Source organism: Macrobrachium rosenbergii, chromosome 11 (assembly GCF_040412425.1).
Source record: "Macrobrachium rosenbergii isolate ZJJX-2024 chromosome 11, ASM4041242v1, whole genome shotgun sequence".
In the NCBI taxonomy this organism is placed as follows: domain Eukaryota; kingdom Metazoa; phylum Arthropoda; class Malacostraca; order Decapoda; family Palaemonidae; genus Macrobrachium; species Macrobrachium rosenbergii.
Genome location: NC_089751.1, coordinates 23,799,543 through 23,826,134, shown reverse-complemented (window position 1 = coordinate 23,826,134; position 26,592 = coordinate 23,799,543). Strand labels below are relative to the sequence as shown.

General features: G+C 38.7%; 1 protein-coding gene and 1 long non-coding RNA gene across 2 annotated transcripts in view; one reads left to right on the top strand and one right to left on the bottom strand.

Moving 5' to 3' along the window:
* LOC136843245 (oxytocin receptor-like) overlaps positions 1-2,710 on the top strand; it is a 205,942-nt gene extending 203,232 nt beyond the window's left edge. Inside the window, exon 4 of the mRNA XM_067111359.1 lies at positions 1,728-2,710. Coding sequence (XP_066967460.1) covers positions 1,728-1,847 — 120 coding nt within the window. The 3' untranslated portion in view covers positions 1,848-2,710. The remainder of the gene's footprint in view (positions 1-1,727) is intronic.
* Positions 1-25,692, bottom strand: part of LOC136843247 (uncharacterized) — a 379,609-nt gene extending 353,917 nt beyond the window's left edge. The window contains exon 1 of the long non-coding RNA XR_010854496.1: positions 25,223-25,692. This is a non-coding gene — a long non-coding RNA (uncharacterized lncRNA). The remainder of the gene's footprint in view (positions 1-25,222) is intronic.
* Positions 25,693-26,592: the final 900 nt, after the last annotated feature.

Below are 26,592 nucleotides of genomic sequence, written 5' to 3'. Positions count from 1 at the left end.
TCACCCGATGCTAGGGCTAAGGAGTGGTATTGTTTTCCCCCCAAATCAGGTGATCTGGGGGATAAGCCTACTTAAGTTCACTTCCCTGTCATGGCGTCTCCTCCAGCCGCCGTTAAATTTTATATTCTATCTAATGGGCTAAAGGGACGAATGGAAATATATAAGAATATATAATATACATATACATGTGTGTGTCTGGATAACTTTTTCGTTTATGCTAACTCGTAATTTTCAATAAATATCAGATAAAAGTCATCTTATAAATTATGATAAAGAGAAAAATCTGTCAAAGTATTTGTTCTTGAAAATTTTGAGGAAATATGAATAATATTTGTGATGAGCTTATATATATCTCTTAATTACGTTAATAGTAGAATATCAAAATCAACAAATCTGAAGTATTACTAGGCATATTGGGCCATCCGCCTCTCAAACTGTCTCTTACTCCCACTGAAAAGGTTGCATACTAATAAAAGTTGTGTCATATTTGACACACTTGCACATTGCTTTAATGGTAATGATAAAGACACACTAACTGCCACAGTTCTGTGATGTTTTCAGGAGGCCTTTATGTCAAAAGTTGATAACCCAAATGTTTGGCTGATTGGTGAAATAAAATTACTTATTCAGCAACCTTTGCATAGTAAAAGTATGACCACCACTCGTCTAATCATCAGTACCACTTTAGACCACAACAATTCATTATGCAAAGATTCATCTCGTTACCCCACAAAGTGATATGGCTCTTGGCAACTCCATTATCATTATGACAATAAAATACCAAACAAAACTGATTCTAAAGTAACAAATACTACCTATCAAAGGAGTGGTTCACGAAAGATGTAGGTGGTGTAGAAAAGAAAAGCTGACTTATTCCCAGAGAGAGAGAGAGAGAGAGAGAGAGAGAGAGAGAGAGAGAGAGGAACCTTGTACTGCGCCAACACGACACAAGAGGCTGTTGGCTGTTGTTTGCTTTTTAACAAGACTGTGTTGTTTCTTGCTTTAATATGGTATGCATTATCCATTGAATAACAAGGTAACTTAATTATAACTTAATTAACTTTACTATAGCATTTCGTAAACATGTTTTTTGTTAGGTGATCACATGTTAAGCGACTGTGTCTCGCAGCATTGCCAACAGTTAGCTATATGCTGTGGAACTGAGAGCTGTCTCCTCAGTTTACCGTGAGTGTACCTAATCCTTGGAGACAACTGTACCACTGCTCCCTCAGTAGCATGATTGCAGGCATATACAATTATCCTTACAGTGAAATACATCTGAAGAATACAAATTGGATGAAGACACCTATCAGGGATACAGTAGTGTATGGTGCAATAATATATTGTGCAATTATAAAGACAATGTTTTTAACATCTGCAACAAAACCCGATCTCTATTACATTTACCAAATCATAACACTTCGTCTTGGAAAAATATTTTTAGCTTCGGCTTGGAATCCTTCAACCATTTATTTATTACTATACATAAAAATGAATCAAATGTAGACACACTTTTGTACAATACTGAATCGCCACCATTCAAGTCAATTCATTGATTTTAAGAGGACTAGTCCCCTTCATTTTCACCTAACAATTCCTATATCCGATTTTCAGTATTTTGTCCCCGAGTAACTACTGTATTGTTACATGTAAGTGAGTAACTAAAGCACAATTCTGCCTAAACAGCTTCGATGCCACACACTGATTTTTTAACTGATTTCCAACAGGTAGTTTTAGGACTTGGCCCAAGCCGTTCCCACGACAACATCTCCATAGGCGACGAGGAGCACAGAGGTCAGAGAAACGACGAGAGCAAGCATCCAATCACCCACTCCAACATGGTGTAGACCATCACAGTCCGGTCAAGCCACAACCAGTGATGGAGCCGACACCATCTTCCATTCTCGACAAGTGAACGGGCGACCGTCTTTTGTGACGGGACCTTTCTACGGTCGTAGGAGTCTTGGGAGAAATGCCAAAAGGGACCAACATCTCTCCTTAATTAAGTTTTTTTTTTAATGTCATGTCTTTTTCCAACAATTTAATTAGAACGGGTGCAATGATTACCAATGGGTATTCTAATTTTCCTTCTTCCTCTACAGGAGGAAGAATTCAGGAGGGTTCTATTTCTTTTTATTCTGGGATAGAAGGAAAGGAAGTCATCTAACTTTAATTGAAAGTCTATTATCCTTATCCATTAAAGCTTATCATATCACAGGTCTCTAATGAGTATTGGGATGTCATAATGTACAACAACAGTGTGAAAGTTGATGACTCTCCCCGTCAAGTAGCACCTCATCGAAAGCAGGTGCGTTCCGTTAGGTTATGGTTTGCCTTTCCACACAGCAAGATAGTAACAGGTATATACCGTCCAGTCCTTATAATGTCATTATTATTTTTTCTCAAGTATCAGTTTTCTCACCACTATATCATGATAACCATCATCATCAGTATCTTCACTGTCAGAATATCATCTAGGTTATAAAACACAACAAATATAGTGAACATCTTAAAGAAAGTCATATCACAAATGAAATGAATGTTTCAGCGTTGGATCCTGGAGGCTTATCAAAAACGCAGTAGCACTGTATCAAAATTGCAAAAAATAATAATGTGCCATCTAAATGAGGAGTTTATCCCCTTGGGACCTGCACAGGATATTATGGCCTAAAAGTACAAAGATACACAAATGCACGTGTAGAAAAATTATTCCTGTTTTTTATATATATATATATATATATATATATATATATATATATATATATATATAATATATATATATATATATATATATATATGTAAAATACATACAGACAGACATACATACATTCATATATATATATATATATATATATATATATATATATATATATATAATATAAATACATACATACATATACATATGTATTGTATTGTATATACGTACATACCTGCATATACATATATGTATGTATGTATGTATGTGTGTATATATATATATATATATATATATATATATATATATATATATATATATATATGTGTGTGTGTGTGTGTGTGTGTGTGTGTATATATATATATATATATATATATATATATATATATATATATATATATATATATATATATATATATATATATATATATATATATATATAGACACAAAATATCAATCTATCCCCAAACCTAGATATTTATATTTTTCATGTTAAACTGTTCATGTTATGAAAGCCAGTTTTCAGAATGCAGGCAAACGTACCTAGGCGGCAAAATTCCTCCGACTTGCTGAAAGGAATTCCCAAGCGCTCCTTTCATGCAACGGTGAAATTCACATTTGGGGGCGGGGGCTACTATTGGTATTCACCATAAGGTAATTTTGACTGCCAGTCTTCAAAACTTTTGCATATTTCCTAATTCTCCAAAAAGTCTGCATATTTCTACCGAGCAAGGATTCTAGATGCGTGTAGAATTGGTTAAGTTATATTGTAAAAGAAAAGTAATTGTTCACACTGATTTTCAGATTTCTGTTATTCCAGTATAACCCACCGAGACGCTTGGCTTCCGACAGCTTGAGTAATTCTGCATGCCATAAAACAAAGAATTACTTTTTGCGATGGATTATCAAATAACAACAGTATAATTATTGTTTTTTTTTTTGTTTTCTTCGAGAACAGGGAACAGTAGTTACGACCCTAGGTTAACGTACATTGTAAAGCTTGAGTAAATCCACGCGAACTAAAATCACAATATAAAACTATAATAGTTATTGAAGTAATTATTAACAAAGACTGGATAAGTAGTTCATGTGCGTACCTCAAGAACCATGTCACTTTGAAACAGCGTAAGGGTCATTTTGAGTTGTTTATCAGAGCACGACGTCCCAAAAAAAAAAAAAAACTTTTTAGATTATTGTACTAAAAGCACCAGTACCCTTTAATTACGCTACACTGGGAACTTTCAAAAAGTTTACCCTATAAACATGATTCAACCTGTATTTGATAGGTTTCGAGGGGCATAAAAATTATTACTTCAAAACTAGTCTCAAAATGTCAATTCATATCTAGAATTACATGCTTGGAAGCAAGCTTAAAAACTGAACTTTCCGGTGTACCTATTTTCAAGTAGCAGTGCGATTTCAAAGTACTACTGAATTTGAAACGAAACTGTTCCACCTCACTTATGTGTGTCTATGTTGACGTCTATGAGCACATAGGCGTGTTTTGTGAAATCCTTAGTAGTTTTGCCGTAAAACCTTAGTTGAACCTCATATTCAGAAGGCAAGGCGGAAAACATACACGAGCATTATATATAAAAAAAAGATACTTGTTTTAGTTTGTTTACTTTGCGCTTCAATAAGGATTGTTGCTGCCAAAACATTCAGCTTTGTTTGACGGAGGAAAGGGGGTGATATGGTGACTGAACTCGAAGTTTTAAAAATTCGGGGAGGCAAATGAGGGTTCTTTTCACCCTTCATCTCGAAACAAATTTCCAACTAAATCTACTTAGTACCTGTTTATCTTCTATGAGCGAGACTACATTTCAATTCTGTTTACGAATAACAATAGAATAATCCGCTATTCAAATATTATCTAATTTTGATTTGCTTAGAAATTTACGGCGGTTCAGTTTAACAGGGCGAAGCGAAAGCTATCGTGGTATCAGCATTCCTCCTATGGCTCGCGGCCTCAACTTTGGACCCCGTCCGCAACTCCGTTCGAAAGTTGCACTGATATTTTTTAAGGGGAACTCTCTGAAAGCCACATGCCACGCGTCCGACAAACTAAAGGCTTAATACGTAATTCACTTCAACATGATTATACGTAATTTACTTCAACATGATTCACCATACTCATCAGACATGAGTTCAATTCAAGTCATTGATACTTTTATTTTCATTATTTATTTGTTTATTGAGTGTTTACTTACATCTGTATCTGTCTATAATTCAGCAGGATTTTACTGCATGTCTCTCGATAGATTTTTCAAGTATCCGCATTCAACTTAGGGAAGCTTGCTTAACGAGCTGATGACATTTAAAGTCCTCACGACACGAAAACACAACTCAGTTTCCTTCCTGTAAAATTCAAGCATGATACAAAAGGATGGTTATCTCTACATACCGAGAAAACTTTAAAATATGAGGCTGCGCAACCAACCTGACATGAATGCCGATTATCAATCGTGGAAGAGGCACTCTTGTTTTTGATGAAGCTGGCTTTATGCCAGTAAGGGCTCTTGCTCATAGAGCAGCTCGTAATGGAAGGGGCACACTTACCAGATGAAAACCTCCCTCTCTACAGTTATTAATTTTTGTTCTTAATCGGCGTCAATAACCTAGATGTTGTGATGCCAGTTTTAATAGCCACAAATCAATCGATCATTTCTTAAAGTTTTCACATACATAAAACCATATGCACTGGCTTACGACAGTAGAATAACTTGTAACTTCCAGAAGTAGGTGTTGTGGACGTTTCGAAGTACGTACCGTAGTCTAACCTATATCTCTAGTTTAGTTTAAATCCTATGTCACTTTCATAAACAGCAACATCCAAATAACTGTGATGAGCTTTGCCATTACCGTCACAGACATCCGTGTCGATATTCAGTGTCCTACTTTTCATCATCCCAATACGGCTTGAATCTGTATCGATGGATCCTACCCAACGCACCTCCTGCCTCACAATCACAATGTTAAACCAACAAAAAAATTTATATATATATATATATATATATATATATATATATATATATATATATATATATATATATATATATATAACCGAACTTTCCTAATTTTCCTCACGCCTCCATTTTTTAGGATCGAAAACAAAAGCTCTGCTGTTAACTTCACAGTCACAGTGGTGCACGTAACAAAACATGTTTCTTCATACCGAAAAATTGTCCACTGGGCCCTGCATTTATACATCTTTGCTGGAAACTGTCACATGATGTTGGCCAAGTCTTGTAAAAACGTATCTTCATCATTACATGTATTAAGCACATTTTGCTTGCCATCGGCACTTCCATCTACTGTACATCTTCCATACAATAAGTGGACAATTTGAATGGCCACCTTTGAAGTGACCCAGCTCGTTCTGGAAGGTGAGCCCGTCTTGACCCAATCACCCTCAGAGAAAATTTTCGGAGTTCAATATACTCAAGAGTTGTGAAATGATGGCCTACATTCGTGACTCTCCTTAAGTCAAGCCTTCTTGGCTACTTCTGAATTTGTTCCGTCAAACTTCGGACAGACCAAGTATAAAACGTATACAGATTACTTAAGCTAATTTTTACAAATAATACAAGCGAATACAAGTAGCCTAAAACATATTCTGTTTTGTATTCAGCCTTTAACAAGTTGAATTTCTACTAGAACTAAATGATATCCTCTTAAAAATTTCTCTAACGGTGAAAGGTAGGCCCAATTCACTATCATATTCTTCACTCCTTGTGGGGTAATTTTTTTTCTATTTCATAATATGAAGTCCTGCAAACCTCCATGAACAAGATTGCTACGACTTCGCCATTCACTAAGGGTAATTGAAGCGAATACATGCTATATCGCGTCTAAAATTTTCTTGGGCGTACAGAAATGTAACAGCGCGTACGAAATATGAAACAGTATATATATTTACTGAAAAGCCCATTAAATAGGTCAACGAATAAATGTACTTAGAATTACACTGCATGAAAACCTCTAAAAAATAATGGCATTTCAGATATTTAGCCTAAGCGGGATATGAACAGGTAAAAAGCACTATTGTTCCATGATCCTCATATTCAAAGCGATAGAGAATAATGTTATGATGGTCTGGCATGCCTCGTTATCTAAGGTTCGGTGATACTATATATATATATATATATATATATATATATATATATATATATATATATATATATATATATATATATATATATATATATATATATATATATATATATATATATATATATATATATATATATATATATATATAATATATATATATATATATATATATATACATAGTTACATACACACACATATATATATAAATAAAAATAAATATATACATACGTATATATATATATATATATATATATATATATATATATATATATATATATATATATATATATATATATATATATATATCTTCTTTCTCTGCATCTTTTCCCACTTCTGTGTTCGGTCAAACACACCGTCCTCTGACAACTGTCTCTCTCAGATCTTCTCTAAGATATATAAACGTTTTTATTGTTTATTTTTTAAATTTTAGAGTATATTTATGTTCATATATCCTACACATACACACTGTGCATAATGTTATTTTATCACTAACGCCATGAATGCCTCTTAGTAAATTACTGTTTATCAAAACTGCCGTTTTAAGAATTCACATGAAAATTTACGATCAAGAAAGTCTAACTGCAATAATGTCTCAACATAAATTAATGGGGTCCCTTGAGTGAAAAATCAGAAATTATATAAATTATAAACACCACCCTGCCACCAATGAGATAACACCATTATTACAATGTGCAATTAAGTAGTATTCCTTTAACTGAAAATTAAGGATAAGCAATGACAACCTTCCAAAGTAACAGAGACCTATTTGATAATCATAAGTCACGAAAGATAACCCCAAGATTCCACAAGGAAAGGATGTATATATCATCATGAGTATTTCAAGAAGAGAAATATATATTCTTTGTAATTCGACGGAATGTAACGCGTAAATATGATAATGTACAATTTTATGTCAAGTGTCTCATCAATGATTCAAAGTGAAAGTGATCGTTTTTATGTGTGTGAATGTGTGTATGTGTATATATATGTGTACACAGATATATGTATATATATACATATATGTGTATACATATATAAATATAATTATTTATACATATAGCCTATATACACTTGGGTAAATGACCACTTTATATCACTCTGTACAGTAACTTTAAGGTACCTATTTCCATAATATTTCCTTTGTGTGAGCCACTGAAGGCCCAACTTGGCGGGGAAAACAGTATACGCAATCATTAGTACTTAGATTCCATGTCTCAGAGCCATGGGCATCCGTATTGGGGGGGACAGAGGAGGGAGCCGCGCAAGAGTCTGAAGATAATGATAATGATGATGATAATGAAAAATAGCTGTTGCTCCTCATGGTTTTGAGGTTATTATTATCAGCATCATTACTGTTATTATTAATCACACCAAATGTAAAGACATTTTACATGTATGTGTACATTTGATATCTGCTTGTATGTATAGAAACAGGAGCATGCATGATCCAGTGCACAGAAAGGAGAATAAACAGTGTCATCTGGTCATGAACGTGAAAATCACTAAGTGATCTTTACCTTAGTTCCAATAACAAACAAAATCTTGTTTAACCAGCTTGTCTGCTGCTGAGATCAATGAACAACGTCACAGGATTTTAGAAATAAACACCTAAGAAAAAGTTACAGAACTTGAAATCGACACAGCAGGATGACTCTGGTAAAGTAAGAGTGCCAAGCTTTATGGAATGACTTGGTATGGTACCTTGAAAATGCAGAGCTCGGGGCTCAGTTCTGTCCAGAAAGGTGGTTAAATTCGACATGGAAAGAAAAATGGCTGTAAAAGAAATAAAAGCAGCCTTTGAGCATAATTAAAATTCTTAGACGTACAGTTAACAGGTCCTATATAAATATCTTTTTAAAACTCAATATACTTATAACTTCATATGCTAACAGTATCGTTGCCTGAATCTCTGAATTTCAAAAATAGTCAAGAATAATGGAAAAGTCTGATGGAGCATTTGACAAAGAATGAAAAAGAATATTAACACAATAATAAGACCCACGGTACGTAGCAGGTCCTGCTTGTCTCATTTAGGGAGACTGTTCATAAAAATGCTCATCCCTTCACAAAATACAAAGCCAGAGAAGAGACTGTAAAGGAAAATTGGTAGAACAGTAAAGAACAGATTCATCAGTTTGCTTCCTGATATAACAGTGGGTGTTAGAAGGAAAAAAAATCTGAGCCAAATAAAACATAAGTAAAAATAAGTAAAACAAGTGTTGTGATAATTGATATGAAAATAATTCATGCGAAAACAGATCTCCGTGGGAATGCCCCAGATTTAAGGAAGCAAGCATAACTCTTGTAAATATAATAGAAAGAGTGATTAAATATCAGAATACAACTGGAGGGGATGAAGCCAAGACTAAAATTATGATCAACAAAGCTTCATGCCTGATTCTCCCAAAAGATTTGGAAATCTTACAAGCGATCAATAAGATTCTAAAAATGTCCCAAAAGAAGAAAGACCAACCAATTTACTCTGGAGATTAGAGAGAGTGGGACAATAGAAGCCACATTCTCTGTAACAAGCTAACACTGTGACTTATTGTAAGAAAACGGAAGCACTTCCACAGTGAATTAAGAAATTATCTATACCAGCAGATTTACAAGGTGTGACAAAAATCCAAGGAACTACTTCAGTATACTAGTACAATATATAACCGCACTGCAGTGCTAACAAAAAAAGTATACCTTAGTTTTACCAGACCAGCACCTACAATATTATCACGTTCCGTATAAGCATAGAGAACAAGACCGAACTCTACATACGTGTCAGAACAGTAGTAACACACACAAATACAAATACATAAGCGCAACATTCACACACACACACAAAAGCACACACGCAAAACACATACACACACTATACTGTATGTATGTATATATATATATATATATATATATATATATATATATATATATAATATATATATATATATATATATATATATATATATATATATATATATATATATATATATATATATATATATAATCCCAGACTTCCGTCTCCCTCCTCTAAAAATAAATCAAGCGGATGCCCATGACCAAAAACTAGCATATTTGTTTGTTCGTAAAATGTGACATTATTATTATTTAAAATCATAGGATGTATGTTTTAGAATTAGAGAATATTCGTATCTGTACCTCTGTAAAATGGAAAATAAAAAAATACTTATAAACTGTATCATACTACATGAGTTTACCTCATCTCTACCTTTGCAATTTTATTCTAATGTCCCGGATTATATCCACAGGCTTACATAAATCATTTCTGAGTACTGTATATGGATAAACTAATCGCAGTAACAAATTTCTTAAATTGAAAAACAGTTTTACGTCACAGAAGCATGCCAAACATTAAAAATCTTCTCATGTCTTGTAAGTACATTGTTGTAATTTTATTCACATGGAATTAGTATATTCATATATATGCCAATATTCTCTCTATTAGGACACCAGAGGAAAAAAATAAGCTATGGTTAAACGTATCAAGAATACAGTGTTGTTTTCTCAACTGCCAAAATCATCAGATCTAAAAGCCTCAAACAGATGCGTTCCACTATACTCAAAAACAGGTGATTTACTACATAAACTAATGAATTGCTGATGATTTACTACATAAACTAATGAACTGCTGACCATGCCATGAAATACAAGATAGCTAGAGGCAGTCTTAACACACTGCTCCAGTCGAGTGTTAATGCAGACATGCGTCCTCTAGAAGCATTACTAAACTCCTCTTTTTAGAACGTATTCATTCCCTTACCCATAACAAATAAACATGATTAATGTTATACTTCATGACATATGTAAGTATTATAGCCAACAATACCAAATACTTTCAAAGTGCTGGAATTAGTATTTTTCCTGGGTACACCAAACAGGGCCTTGGATGTGAGAAATGCTCCTCGGTGTGAACTGGAATTGGTCGTTGAAACTTGGTAATACGATTGCTAACTAGTAGTAGCTGAGTGAGTGGGGAGAACCTCCCAGTCACTTGCTGTCACCAAGCACTTTTTTTTTTTTTGGCACCAGGGGCTATGTTGGGTCAGTGAGATAGGTGGGATTATGATAAAAGACTCTGGTTTGTATACCTAGGAAAAATACGTATTATCTTTAAAATTTACGATCTCTTCTTACAGGAATGCAAGCCTTTGCCTTCTTGTAGGAGACTCACTACTTAGGTAAGAAGGTAGTTTCTCAACTGCCCCGCAAATTTAATCTCCATCTCCACCCAGAAATATCAGGTTCCCGGTCATGATTGTGAGCAGGGGGACTGTGACTCCTAAGCCTCCTACATGATCAAGAATAAGGATGACAGACAGATAGGGCCCTGAACTATAGTGAGAAGTGTCTGCACTCTCCTCATTTAGGAGAACCAAATGTAGCCACCCAGAGGAGTAACACAAGTCAGATGACAGCTAAGGTATAGTCAATATTACTTAGCCTGCCCACATCTGGGCCCAATCCAGCACAAATTCGACTGGCTGCTGCCTCACAGACCATGAACGAGATAGGAAGAGGGAAGAGTGAGAACTTGTCACTCCACCATTCAACCTCCAGCCTTTTGTGCTCTTCAGTACCTTCAGCAAGACTGATTTGATCTGATTTGATTTTGTGAAATGTAGGCTGTCAAGCCAAGCACTAGGGCACTTTTGGGCATTAAGCATTAAGACAGAAATAAGAGGGAGCTGAAGTGGTTAGACAGCAAGATAAAGACATACAGAAAATATGTAAAGGTGGAGAAAACCTCCACAACTGCACTAAGAAATAATACTATAGTTAAGAAAGCCTGGTCAGCAAGATTGAGGAGAGGAAAAAGAACTGGAGGTAAAGTAAAAGCTTAAAAAGTAAGTTCAACTAGAAATTGAAGGGATGATTGCACACACACATATATACATATACATACATAATATACGAGTATATATATATATATATATATATATATATATATATATATATATATATATATATATATATATATATATATATATATATAATGATCACTGCAAAAAACTCTGAACACCCCCTTTAAATGAACAAAAATCAGAAAAATGTTATAAAAATGCAAAATAATAGGCAAAGTTTTTGTACTATTACATGTACCTTTTATTCAATATTTTGACATTTCTCCATTATTTTTAAGTAAATATCTTAATCTTTTTGGCACAGAATGAGCTAAATCTTTAAAATACTGTGCATCCATTGCTTCAAACATAAACTTCCTGATCGCATTCTTCAACATGGACAAGGATGTTTTCTCTTCTCCCATGGCTTCAGCCGTCGTTTCATGTAGGCCCAGCAGCTTTCTATTGGATTTAGGTCTGGTGAATTACCAGGCCAATTCAACTTCTGAATATTGTGTTCCTCGAACACCTTTTTAGCATCATTTGATCGGTGGCAAGGGGATCCATCTTGCATACAGACTTGCATCCCTAACAGATCTTGATAAGGACAAGTTCGTTCTCTAAACATCAACATACAGCTCTCCATTCATTGTTGTACTCGATGGAAGAAAATATAAACCACCATTGCCTCCAATAAAGCAATGGTTTGATTTATTGTCGTGCCCTCTCTCCCCTTGCTAGAGAGAGGGTAGGGACTGCTTGAATGGGTGCTCGATGTGAAACTCACCTGCATCAACGCCCTACCCTCTGCCCACAGGGAGGGGAGGGAAAGGTTAAGGAAAGAGAAGGACGGGAAGTCCAGTCACTCACACACATACTCTCTCTTTCACAACCAAACAACTTATGCGAAATGCTACCTATCCTCTTAGAGGGGCAAGGTAAGCTACACAACTTGTCAAGCAGCCACCACAAGACCCAAGAAAAGTGTCCAAGGACTTGTGGGCAACATCCCGAAGGTAGGAGGAGGTGAAGGTGGTCTAGCGTGATAACACCCTCACCTTCAGTACCTGAGGAACCGACTGATTCTTCCTGACTGCAAGGTATGGACCAATGCCCCTGACTTCGTGGGCTCTCGCCTGGAACATGCTGGTGTCCTCCACACTCGACGCAGAGTACGCCCATTTGATTACTTCATGAAGCCAGAGAGATATAGTGTTCTTGGATGCATCTTTCTTGGCCTGAGGTGTCAAATCCTCTTATGGTGGTACTGCAGCACTCTAATAGGACAGAGTAGCATCTCGTCTGGGTCATTAGCAACAAAGTCCTCGAGAGAGGGGATCATGAAGGACTTGAATTGGGCATCAGGGACCGAAGGATTCTGAATCCTCGCCACAAAATCTGGGATGAAATCGAGCGTAACTGCTCCCCACCTCCTCGAGTGTTTTTCACATTAAAGGAAAGACCATGAAGTTCGCCTACTCTCTTTGCCAATGCCGTGGCAAACATGAAGACGCGCCAATGCCATGGCAAACAAGAAGACGATCTTGGGAGTCTGAGCCCTGTCTGATGACGCTAGAGGCTCGTACAAAGCACGAGGCAGGCTCCGCAAAACAAAAGTCACATCCCATTCAGGGGGCCTGAGTTCCCTAGGAGGACAAGACCTTGCGAAGCTCTTCATCAGCAGGGAAATCTCCAGTGAGGAAGAGACATCTACACCCTTCAGGCTAGGACTAGGCCCAGGGTGTGGCCCTATAGCCCTTTACAGCCGATACAGAGAGGAGCTTCTCTCAGTGAAGAAAGATGAGGAACTCCGCTACCTGCTGAATAGTAGCTCTGACCAGATAGAGATCCCATCTACGACACCAATCACAGAAGATGGCCCATAACCCCTGGTACACCGCTGCAGAGGACTGTCACAGGCATCCAGACGTCTCTGTCGCTGTGCAGCGAGAAAAACCTCTCACTCACAAGAGATGCTGGATAGTCTCCAGCCGAGAAGCGACAGAGACTCCACTGACTGGTGGTACCACTGTACGTGCAGTTGAGACAGAAGGTTGTGCTGGGGGCAAATCTCTTGTTGCCTGGGAAAGTAGAGCTAGCAGGTCCAGATACCATACAGCATGTGGCCATTTAGGAGCCACAAAGGTCATTCTGAGATTTAGGTTGATAATTAGCCCGTTGATCACCCTGTGAATCAAACAAAACAGGGAAAGCGTATGTGTCCAGGTTGTCCTACAGGTGTTGGAAGGCGTCCCCTGCTACAGCCCATGGGTCTGACACGATCAGACAAAACACTTGCAGCTTCCTGTTGTGCCAAGTGGCAAGCAGGTCGATGGAAGGTAGACCCAAACATCGAACAACCTTTCCATAATCCGTCCTTGTTACTTGACCCTGGCGACTGAGCTTGTCTGCCACTATATTCCTCTTGCTTGGAATGCATCTGGCTGACAGCTCCACTGAGCGTGCTACTGCCCACTTGTGCACCTGCACTGTCAACAGGTGAAGCGAACAAGACACAGACTCTTTCCTCGGTGACATACTACTGTGGTGCTGTCGTTCATCAACACCACTGAGTGTCCCATCATTCAATCCTGAAACTCTTGGAGAGCTAGGAAGGCTGTCTTGAATTCCAGGATATTGATGTGAAGGTGCTTGTCGTTTCGGCTCCACACACCCGAGACCAGCAACTCCTACAAGTGTGCACCCCATCCCTCGGTTGAAGCATCTGAGAACAGAAGCATTTTGGGAGGGGGAGTGTGTAGAGACACACCTATTATGAAGTTTCTATTGCCCAGACACCAGGCTAAGTCCTGTCTCACTTCCTCTGAGAGCGGAATGGGGAGGGAAGGGAGATCCCATGCCAGAGACCAGAACTCTTTCATCCTCTACTGAAGAGAACGAAGGTGAAGCCACCCATGAGGGACCAGCTTCTCCAAGGACGACAGCTGGTTGTTCCTACCGTGGTAGGAACAACTGTGCTGCTCCTTGAGACTGCTGATACGTGAGAAGGCGATCCCTGTCCTGGAGCAACTGCGACCGAGAGCTCACCAGGACTAGCCAATCGTCGAGATACCTCAACAGACGTATCCCGTGCGAATGGGACCAAGCTGATACAAGAGTGAACACTTGTGTGAATACTTGGGGAGTGGTTGAAAGCCTGAAACAAAGCGCCCTGAACTGGAATGCCGTCTCCCCGAGGATAAAGCATGGGTACTTACAAGAGGATGGATGGATGAGTATTTGGAAATATGCATCGTTCAGGTCTACCGTAAGCATGAAGTCAGACTCCCAGATGGCTGCGAGCACGGACCATGTCATTTCCATCGTGAACCGAGTCTGGCGAGCGAATTGGTTCAAGGGAGGGAGATCTAAGACTGGTCTCCACCCGTTGCTTTCTCTACGAGAAAGAGTCGGCTGTAAAAGCCTGGGGACCTATCTATCATGACTTTCACAGCACCTTTCTTCAGCATCACCTGCACCCCCACCCAAAGTGTGAAATCCTTCAGTAAGCCAGGTACTACAGAGATGGACCAGGTTGTTGGTGAGGGGTGGCTAAAACTGAAAGGGAAGTAGACAGTAGACAGCCCTCCCAAAGGACATCTACTACTTATGTCTTGGCCCCATATTGCTGCCATGTTGCTCAGTGGCTCGACAGGCAACCCCCACCAACAGCAGCATGTGGAGGGGAACGCCAACCCTTGCGTCCTCATCTCTTCTTACCCTACCTCCTCTTCCAGACTGGGAGGAAGGTTGAAAGGGGCACTACTGCACTCATTTCTTGGTGGGCCCAGAAGGCTGGAAGTTCCCCGGGAACCCTCTAAAGCCTGGGTCTTCTTAGGACCTGTGGAGTAAGTGCTAGCCTGACCCGAAGGGGGCACGCGAAGACTTAGCAGTCTTGGCCAGTGCCTGGTGAACAAGACGGTTGTTATCCTCACGTGATGCTTGTCCACCGCAGAATCTACTTGCCCTAGAGGGAAGAGAGAGGTAGATCCCAGCAATGGACCAATCCATACAGCCAGAGCCGATTCCGAGGCCAACCAACTTGGAAATACGATTCAGGATGGCATCCCTCCTCAATAAGACCAAGTTTGCCCACAGGTTTGCCATCTGGTGGGCGAGGTAGGTGATTGCCCTACCTCCAGACTGGCACAGTCTCTCAAAAGTGGAACCTTCCCCTGGAACAATGGATCCTGGGGAAGAGGAGACCTTGGACACTGCCTGGAAGACTGCCATGGCATTTGCTTCCAGGTTCGCTGCTTTTTGTTGTGTGAAGACGATGCTCTCGGCAGTAAACTGGACCTGAGCGAATCAAGTCCAGGTCAACCTATTTCAACGGCAATGGTTCCTCAAAGGGTGTATAATACTCTTCTGTCGAGATAGAGGAGAAAGAAGTAGCTTGTCCAAACAGTTAGAGCAAAGCAAACTCTCTTTCCAAGATACAAGAGAGTTCACCTGCTCCAAAACCTCTTCAGAAAGCATGGCCCAAGGCAGGCCCACCAAGGCCTTGGGTTCCTTCTTATGACCCCAAAAGGATTCGAGGCGCAATGGACGGTCCACAGACACGGCCATGGCCCCTTCCCCTTGATCGTTGTTTACGTTGTTTGACGAATCAACTTCACTATCTCTGAAAAGGTCCTCTGTACCTCGGGGTGTCCGAATCCTGGTGAAGAGGAATCTCATGTACTTCCAGAACACGGTCCTCCCGATCAACTCTCTCTGCAGGAGAAGGGACCTCGGCAGAACCCCCTGATCCCTTCTCAACCACTTGGGCATACGTACGGGTCGACCCGAGGACCAAACCTGGTGGGGCTGCATTGGGGCGTGACATCTCAGTCAGATAGCCTTCTGTCCGACTCACACCTCCTGGTATAACCCTAGGAAGCTGAGGGGATAAGTGAGAGGGATCGAGCACTTTTTCCTGTCTTGTCGGAGGCTGAAGCCCCGGCAAGAGAGGAAAGCTGTGGGTAACTGCCAATCTACAGTGGCGATGGTAGGAGAGCAATCGTTCACTCTAGGGCATGAGCTTGGGCTGCCCTCGCAACATGCTCCAGTTTTCTTCGACGCCATGGCCTCCTGCCAAGAAGAAGACTGTGTGGGGGACCTCCTCGATGCTTCTCCAAGCACGCGGGCCCTCGAGTCGGCAGCACCTGAATGGGATTCTGGCCGAGTAGGCTACTTGGGCAAGTACTGGTAGGAGGTGAAGAAGCACCTGCTTGCTTGTTCACCTTCTCTCAGTCCATGGCAGTCACAGTGCTGGCAGTACCTTTAGTGACATGGTCCTCCCAGAGCTCCCGAATCATGTACAGAACAATCATCGGTAGCTTTCTCTACCTGAGTGTCCAAAGAGACACGGGTAGAGGTAGGCACTACAATAGTTCTGGGAGGTGACATCCCAAAACTAGTATCGAGTACGCAGGTACTCTTGGATGCCCACGCACTTAATGCTCCCAAGTCAGGAGGTCTCAGCAAGACCTGTGACATGGACCCCGAGTCCGAAGACTGGGGAGAGCGAGCGAGATATCCTTGTGTCTCCCCATGGAGAGAGGCACTCCTTCAGAAGACCCACGACATGATTCTTCCAGGCGGGTGAAGCAACCCTCTTCTTCCTCTGCCGGTGAGCCTTAGGAGAAGAAGGGGAGGAGGTGGCCGACAATGACAAAGACAACGACACTTTACGACTCCTCCTCTTCTAAATTTTCTTCGACACATTCTTCAGCAGTGTGTGGAGGAGCTGATCCCCGATGGAGGGGGGAGCAGAGACATCAAAGAAGGTACAGCAGGGGTGTGCAAGGATGTCTTATCAACAACAGCAGAGGTCATCAATGGAGGGGCATGAGTAATTACACTTGTCAATAATTTAGCCATTGCAGACACTGTAACAGTCGATGTTGTGACTGTTACAGCACAGCGAGTCACTCGAGGCACAGCAGGGGCACAAGAAGCCCTCTGTTGACTAAGCAAACCCTGCACAGACAGAACACCCAAAAGACCCAGAAAGAGTTGTCTCCCAGAGATCCTCGGTCTCCTCCACACCTGAAAGGGAAGTTGGGTTAGGGTTGGTAGTCTCATCTTGCCCCGAAGGAGGCACCTTCCCCACCCCCGAGTGTGAGGAGATTGGCCTGGTCACCAGTTTCCCAAAGCCGACTCCCGCCTGATGAAGCAAGCAAAGTCAACGAAGGGGAGATCGCTCCTGCAGGAGAGGCAGCAAAGCATTATAGTTCCACAAGAGGAAAGCAGGAACAAGAAGGATCAGCAACAGATGGTGCAGTCGGGGATGTGTTACTGCCAGACGATGCTTTGGGGGCTTTCTTCTTGTACTTCCTCCTCTGCAAGTACTTCACCCATTGCACTGTCAAGACACTCATCACAAGTCGAGTCAGGTATGCAGTTACGCATCCTGCATCTGGTGCAGAGGACACGAGGGTCCACATCAAAGGAGGAGCAGTAATGACCACACGTCTTAGTGGCAGTACTGAGGCATGTGCACTGGGTACTACTAGCCTTATGCTCCTTGGGCTCAACAGATTCATGGGTTTGCATTGTACGTGAAAATCAAAAACACACAAAAAAACACACACACAAAAATATATCCACAAAAGAAAAGGTAACAATCCCACTGGGAACGAAGACCAGAACAAAGCAAAACAGCAGGCATGACAGAGGATAACACAAAAGCTCCACATAGCACGACGGCCGAAAGCAAAGTGAATGCTTACCAGCCAGGTGGGTAGGACTCCCACCCAGCGCCCAGAAGTTAAAAGTTAAACGGCCATTTCAAGCTGCACTGAAGCATATTCCTATGTAAAGACCGAGGGTTTGTATATTGTGTAGAAACAAATATATATAAATATATATTTATATATATTTATATATATATATATATATATATATACAGTATATATATAAATATATTTGGTGTCCAGACCATTCGTTACTGGACCGTTTGTACCCGGACATTTCGTTACCGGACATTACGCTACAAGACAGTTCGTTACTAGGACCCTTCGCTACCAGGCCATTACGCTACCAAAAGGTCAAAGTTTTGTCTACTATTATTTTTGTAATTAAATGTTGATCACCTTGTTAATGTAGTTCCTAACTTGAAATACTGAATAGTTGTTAACATAATTACTATTATACATCTTACCTTGTTACTTAAATACTGGATACTATTATACATTTTACTTTGTTACTGTAACTAAACCAACGTATTTCATTTGCTAAGTATCTCTTTTTAAAAGTGACTGAACCCTTAGTCAAGATGCCCAGGACGATTGAATCCAGAAGAAAACAAATCAAGTTGGTGGATGATTTGAATTACATATACTGTAAGCAGAAGGAAAATAGTGATGGGACAAAACAATATTGGATGTGTGAAAATCGGACGTGTAAAGCAAGAGTGCACACAAACGTTGATGAGGATAATTATGTAATAGTAAAGGAAGTCGGTGAACACAATCATACTACCACGGCTTCTTCTGTAAGTGCAAAATGTGCAAGCAATCAAATCAAAGATAAAGCTCTTGGAACCCAGGACTCTTCACGTACTTTGATTGCTACTGAATTAAAGAATTTACATGAATGTGCCATGGCTGAACTTCCTTGTCCATCAAATATAAGTCGTAATATACGCCGATGGAGGCAAAAGGAAAATAAATCTCCTCCAATTCCACAAGTAAGGCATGGTTATCTGATTCCCGAAGACTACGCCAAACTGAGTACTGGGTCATTATTTCTGCAATACGACAGTGGCGAAGACGATCTCGAAAGGATTTTGGTATTTGCATCTGCAGATGGATTAAGTGATTTGAAAAAGTTTAAAGTATGGGCAGGTGATGGAACATTCAAATGTTGACCAATTATATACTATCAGTTATATACGTTGCATATACAAACTAAAGACATAAGTATTCCCGACTTTTTGCACTACTACCTGATGAAACGAAGCCACTTACAAGCGCCTTTTTCTGTAATTAAAGACCTCGTTCAAAATCATGAGCCAGATCGCATTGTGGTTGATTTTGAAAAGGCTGTCATTAATTCACTGAAGGCTGTTTTTCAAGAAACAGAAGTTAGCTGTTGTTTATTTCATTTATCTCAGAATGTTTACAAACATACAGTTCAAGCAGGGTACAAGGAACGATATCATCAAGACGACGAATTTAGTTTAAAAGTGCGCTGTTTCCCAGCACTGGCATTTTTACCGCCAAATGACGTTCTTTCAGGGTTTGAGGAGTTGATCGATGATAATGAAATTCCAGAAGAAATAGTTTCGTACTTTTCTACAAATTACATTGGTGGTGAACGAGGCCGGGGATCAAGGAGAAGACGACTAGAACCCCTGTTTCCTATACAGTTGTGGAATGTGTATCAGAGGACAGTCAATGAAATGCCCAGGAAAAATAACAACTTAGAGGGTTTTCATAGCTCTCTTAGAACTTCAGTTACAAGCTCACATCCAAATATATGGAAATTGATTGATGCCTTGAAAAACGAAGAAGGACTAGCGAGAACAAAAATCATACAAGTAAATTGCGGCAATCTACCTTCAAAGAAAAGAAAGTATAAGAACTCTGAGCAGAGGGTTCTTAATGTTATTAGTCGCTACAACCCTGAATGTAAAATGGATTTTCTTCGAGCTATTGCTCATAATTTGAAGCTATATTAATAAAAACTTTCTCTTTATTTTATAATACATGACTAAACTAATATATGACCAAACTAGTACAGTAAATATTTTTAATATTTCAATTTTATAATAAATATATAGTATTACTATTGTATTATTATATATAACAAAAATGACAAAATTATTATTATTATTATTATTATTATTATTATTATCACATTTATCTAATTAAAAATATGAGCTCACAACAAATCTAAAAAAAAAGCTCTTGGTAGCGTAATGGCCTGGTAGCGAAAGGGTCCTAGTAACGAACTGTCCTGTAGCAAAATGTCCGGTAACGAAGTGTCCGGGGACGAACGGTCCTGTAACGAACGGTCCTAGCACCAATATATTTATACATATATTTATATATATAAATATATATAAATATATGTATATTTCTAGTGAAGTTGATGGTCTCATTTGCCAATACTATCTTTTTTATCAAGACTTTTAATCAGTCTTTACTTCTTTTTCTCTTCTGGCAAGCTTCTCAGGAATAAGGAAAAATTACTCAAGATTCTTTCTATTTACTTTGTCTTTTTCTAATCGACGGACCATTCCCCCACCTCTTGGAAGTGTCTTTAGGACTGGATTACAAATTGACACACAGGGTTTTTATTAATGCATGCGAATGTTTGAATTTTAAACATGCTGGTATTGGGGTGCTGAATTGCTACCGAGTCTCATTCTCTCACTGGTGTTCTGGTCTGTAGCATGGACATTCCTGGTGCTCTGTAGGATGCATCCTATGCCGCAACTTGTAGCAAAGAGCATGGGCAAGGGCATGATTCCTGTCTCTGGCCGATAGTCTTTGATTTGCTTTGTCAGTGGTAGTTGTGTCCATGGGTTTTCTGTGGCTTGTACAGGTATCTCCCTTCGGACTCTCATGGATATCCTGTGGTTTCCTCAAAGGAGGGAGGATGAAGTCTGTGTTCCTCTGTATTATTTAATGTAGGCTGTTGTTTATTAATACGCTCAGCTTCTGATACTTGCAGTCTGTGGAACCAGGCTTCTCTATGCATGATCTCTGTGCTTTCTAATAATTATTCTGGTGTCAGTTTACGGTCATGGTCATCTACGTAGTGTTGAAACATTGCACCCTGGTTGTGGTGAGCTTACAATAGCCTGTGTAGAGTAGTAGTAGTGTGACCTATGTAGTAACTTCTGTGGGCTCAACATGTACCTTTGGTACATTTAAATTTGTAAACTATATACTACGTTGGGCAGCAGTAGATATGTAAGGAAATACTCTCATCAGGATTCTTAAGTGTCATTCTGCTGGCAATTATCCTCTTCATGGCCTTGACCTCATCCTTGAACTGACCTCGATATGCAGCTTTATACTACAATATGATGTTTCTCAGTGAGGTAGGTGTCGTCACTGGTGTGCTGGCAAACACGTTCAACTGTTTTTGTATGCTACCTCCTATTAGGTTGCTGTCGTATCCATTATTAGTTAGGAGCTGTCTAACTCATTCGAGCTCTGCATGAGTAGCTTTCCATGTACAAAGTGGTAAATAGGATGCTAAAGGGGGGGGATCCCATGGCAACACCATCTACCTCTCGATAGAGGTCACCTCTATGTAAGAGGAAGGGGGCCTCATTGGCACACATTTGGAGAAGACATCAAAGGGCATCTTCTGGTTCTCCCTAAAAATGGGTGAGTTTTCCCACGAATATTTTATATATAGGTTCCACAGAACATTCCATGAGTTGCTGAGTCCACGAATTGTGAGAACGCTGAATGAGGGTTAACTTTTTATATATATATATATATATATATATATATATATATATATATATATATATATATATATATATATATATATATATATATATATATATATATATATATATATATATATATATATATATATATATATATATATATATATATATATATATATATATATATATATATATATATATATATATATATATATATATATATATATATATATATATATTATATATATATATATATATATATATATATATATATATATGTATATATATATATATATATATATATATATATATATATATATATATATATATATATATATATATATATATATATATATATATATATGCATACATACACACACACACACACACATATATATATATATATATATATATATATATATATATATATATATATATATATATATATATATATATATATATATATATATATATATTGTAATTTGCATAATGGTCCCATGGATGAAGTATATATTAAGTCTTCAAGTGAAAATAAAAGGAAATGGTACCAAGACTTTCAACTTTTACTCCAAAGTCAGTATCCTGAAGATGACTTTGGAATAAAAGTTGAAAGTCTTTGTACCATTTCCTTTTATTTTCACGTGAGGATATATTACTAGAGCATGAACAGCTTGCTCAGTTTTAATTACTATAAAAACTAAAGTGTGGTCACAAGTCCCAATTGGAGGACTAACAATGCTAGTTATAACACTAAGTTCAAGCACCTCACTTGCTCATTGCCAGATTCTAAACAAAAGTCAGATCACTTCAGCCAAGGCATTCAGTACACCCAAAGAGAACAAAGAACCATTTCTATCATCTTCCTGTATCTTTAGCATGATTGCAAAGAGACAGTAAAACTTTGTATCATCAAAGTCTGTACAGTATTTTGCTCGATGGAACACAAACATTCAGGCTATACAGTAATTTGGATCTTACGGTACCAATATTCATCATGGGCCTTACCATAAGAGGCTGGAAACTCAATTCTCATCTATACAAGCCAAATGTAATCTGTCAATAAAGACTTAAAGACAACAGACGCAAACTGACAATGATTCAGGAGCTTCCATCTGCACAGATTTGGTAGGTACACTAATGGTGAAGTGCTATTTTATGAAATAACTGTGTTTTGCTTTTCAGATGGGCAATGTTAAGAAAGTGGCAGTAATGCTAGCCTAACCTATGATACTTGGGTATCGGGGGCAGAAAAAGCAACATCTGGAAGCCTATATTTTATTTCAATCAGGTATAATGTTGAAGATGAGTGAGGGATATGCTACTGGTACAAAGCCACAAGTAACAACTAAGCTTACTGACTCCATATGCCACACAGTACCCTGTAACAAACCAGGTAGGGAAAGGTGCCCTGAGACAGAATAGGAATGATATAGCACCAAAGTTAAGTTAGCTGAGGTTAGTACAGCCTGTGTTCCATGTGGCTCTGAATCCCTTCAGTCAACCTCAGTTTCTCAATGTAGGCTAGCTCCACAAAACTGAACACCAAGATTTTTTCTATGGTTTTTTTATGTGATCTGAGGGTTCATATAGGATGCATGGAAATATTATAATAGTTCCCATCACATAAAAATAACACTGGAAAACCACAATTTATTGTCTAATGCAATACTGGTCAAAAAAGCAATGTTACTGGAATGTCCTTTTTTTTTCATATATTTTACCATTTTCAGTACAATAATTCACTTATCCTTGGTTTCACCCACCCAAAACATAAAGGCTTCCCTAATTGTGCCCAGAATCTAAGAACCTAGGCCTAATGGTTACTTACATGTGTAGGATAAAGAAAAGCAAAGGAAAAAATTTTTTGGGGTAAAATTTTTTTTAAATCATTATTGCATTTTTGGTATTATTTTAGAAAGAGGAACCAGCCCAAAATGACATGAAAATATGTTTTTCTAGGTGATTTTGATGTGTTTTGCACGAATATCACCTTCATTTTCCTCGGAAATTAACGGTTTTAGACTTTACTCGGAGCACCTACAGTTTCCCGGGCCCACTTGACCGCCGACCGAAATCGGCGGAAGAACACGGCCTTACTGTAACCCCTGTGGCTAGCACACGCAGCGCAACATTACCTCTTGCCAGAAAATGTCGTGCTTGCCAAGAATCTTTAAATATGCAGATAAGGCGCGAAGCGCCGTTCCGCCACGGCCTTACTGACAGCACACATAAACAGGACGACATATTGGTTTTGGTGTTCTTCCGCCAATTTCGGTCGGCGGTCGAGTGGGCCCGGGAAACTGTAGGTGCTCCGAGTAAAGTCTAAAACCGTTAATTTCCGAGGAAAACGAAGGTGATATTCGTGCAAAACACATCAAAATCACCTAGAAAAACATATTTTCATGTCATTTTGGGCTGGTTCCTCTTTCTAAAATTTTACCGCATTTTTTACTTGAGGATATAATTTTCCTATTTTAATCTGTGCTTTGGTTGTTTCTAGCGCATGTTTATTTTGCAAATGACCTAACCAACCATACCTACACTAACCTAACCTAAAATACTGTACCACGTCATTAACCTACAACATAATATTATTTTATGAAAATATTCCTTAATCTGAATGATGTATAGTACCAGCCCCTTGGGATGAACGTATAAAACATAAACAAAACACGGCAAATATCATAAACATAAATGAAATGTGTAAACAAAAGATGATAAATATTACAAACAAAAAATGGGCATGAAAAATAATAAAAACACAAACAGAAGGCGGTAAATATTCCGCTCCGAAAATAACAAGAACCAGGCCGCGGTAGCAGGCTAAAATAGTTTTACCCACAAAAACGTTCAAAATACACATGGAAACATACGAAGATGACATTTTCAAGTCAAAATTCCAATAACGGTTTAGATTAAAATAATATCGTAGTTTATACAAATAAAACTGACCAAATAATTACAAAATCAAATAGGCCTATTGGCTAAGAATTCAGACATTTTACCCACATCCTAGGCTACCTTAGGTCTAGGGCTCTTGTGCATGGCAAAAATTAAATTATTGTATAAATATATTTCACGGAATTATTTCCGTCTAACAAATTTACAAAAACCTATATGCTCAGTACGCCTCCTACTGAGAGAAGTGACAGTCAAACTTACCTGAAAAAGCCGATCAACTTCACTTGCTGTGAAACGTCCACGCCGGGATAGGTTAGATAATGATGCACTCATAATAAATATACTGTACTATGACCGTTCACAATTCATTTATCGCTAACTTTCACTCTGCAATATAAATGGAACCATCCAAAAAGAGTCCGCCGGAGCAAACGAATACATGCGAAAATCACACTAAATACCAGGCGTTACACCGAACTTTGTTCAAACGGCAGACGACGGAACAGTAGGGAGACGTGATGAATCGTAACGTGGTAAAGTTTCTGTTTGACTTTCAACATATCAGTTTTTATTTTTTGCTTATTTTTTTTAATTATAACACTTTTCTAGATATTGCTGTGAACCATTTCTATGCTGTTCTAAACCTTATATATCCTTATGATTAGATAGATGAATGAATATTGTATGAGATATGCAGGATACAATAATATTTTGAAAACTAAGAGTGATTTATTTGCCTCGGTATTTTATACGTGCTTTACATGAAATCATCATCCCATATTATTATAGACATTTAAAATAGGTTGTATGTATATCCTTGCTGTTATTTTTGGTGTCATCAGAATGAATTTTTTAGATACCATCGTTTTTTTTCTCTAATAGGCTACAGCAGTTCTAAATTTTCATATAATAAGGATTCTAGCCTTGTGAGAGAAGTGCGAAATAATAAGCAGGAAGACAAGTACTTCTAGTTTATTGATGTTGTTGTTTCAGATTTAGCTGGCCTTGTGCCAGCACGGGCTCTTGCTCCTAGAGCAGCCCGTAATAGTTTATTGATGTTGTTGTTGTTTCAGATTTAGCTGGCCTTGTGCCTGCATGGGCTCTTGCTCCTAGAGCAGCCCGTTAGACTAGCCATACACCTGCAGATTTGATCGCTCAGTTTCAGCAGATTTGATCGCTACGGACCAAATCTCCTAAATATCTGCCTGTGTATGGGGCGATAAAGATAAAACCTCGCACATCAAATCGCTCATTTTGATCTTCCATCATGTTGGAAGTTTTTACCCCCGTACAGATTTTATCGCTGAGTCTATGGATAAATGCGAGAGTTCTTTCCTTCCACAGGTTGAATAGTCAATGTGTGGCGGACAGCAGGAGAGATAGGTTGTCCCCTGAGCGGTGTCACCATGGTTTGTGTACCTTCATATACTGGTCTCGTAGGGCATGCCATAAAGCTCTGCAGGTTTCAGGTATGATGTTTCCCAGAGACTGTGCAGAAATAGCAGTTGAAAATTTAAGATCCTCCAAAGACCTCCCAGTTGCCAGGAATCTCAAGGTTGCTATTAATCTTTGTTCGAACTGATGCCTTTCTGAGCATCTATCCTGCTTTTGTATGAAGGGGGCAATAGTGG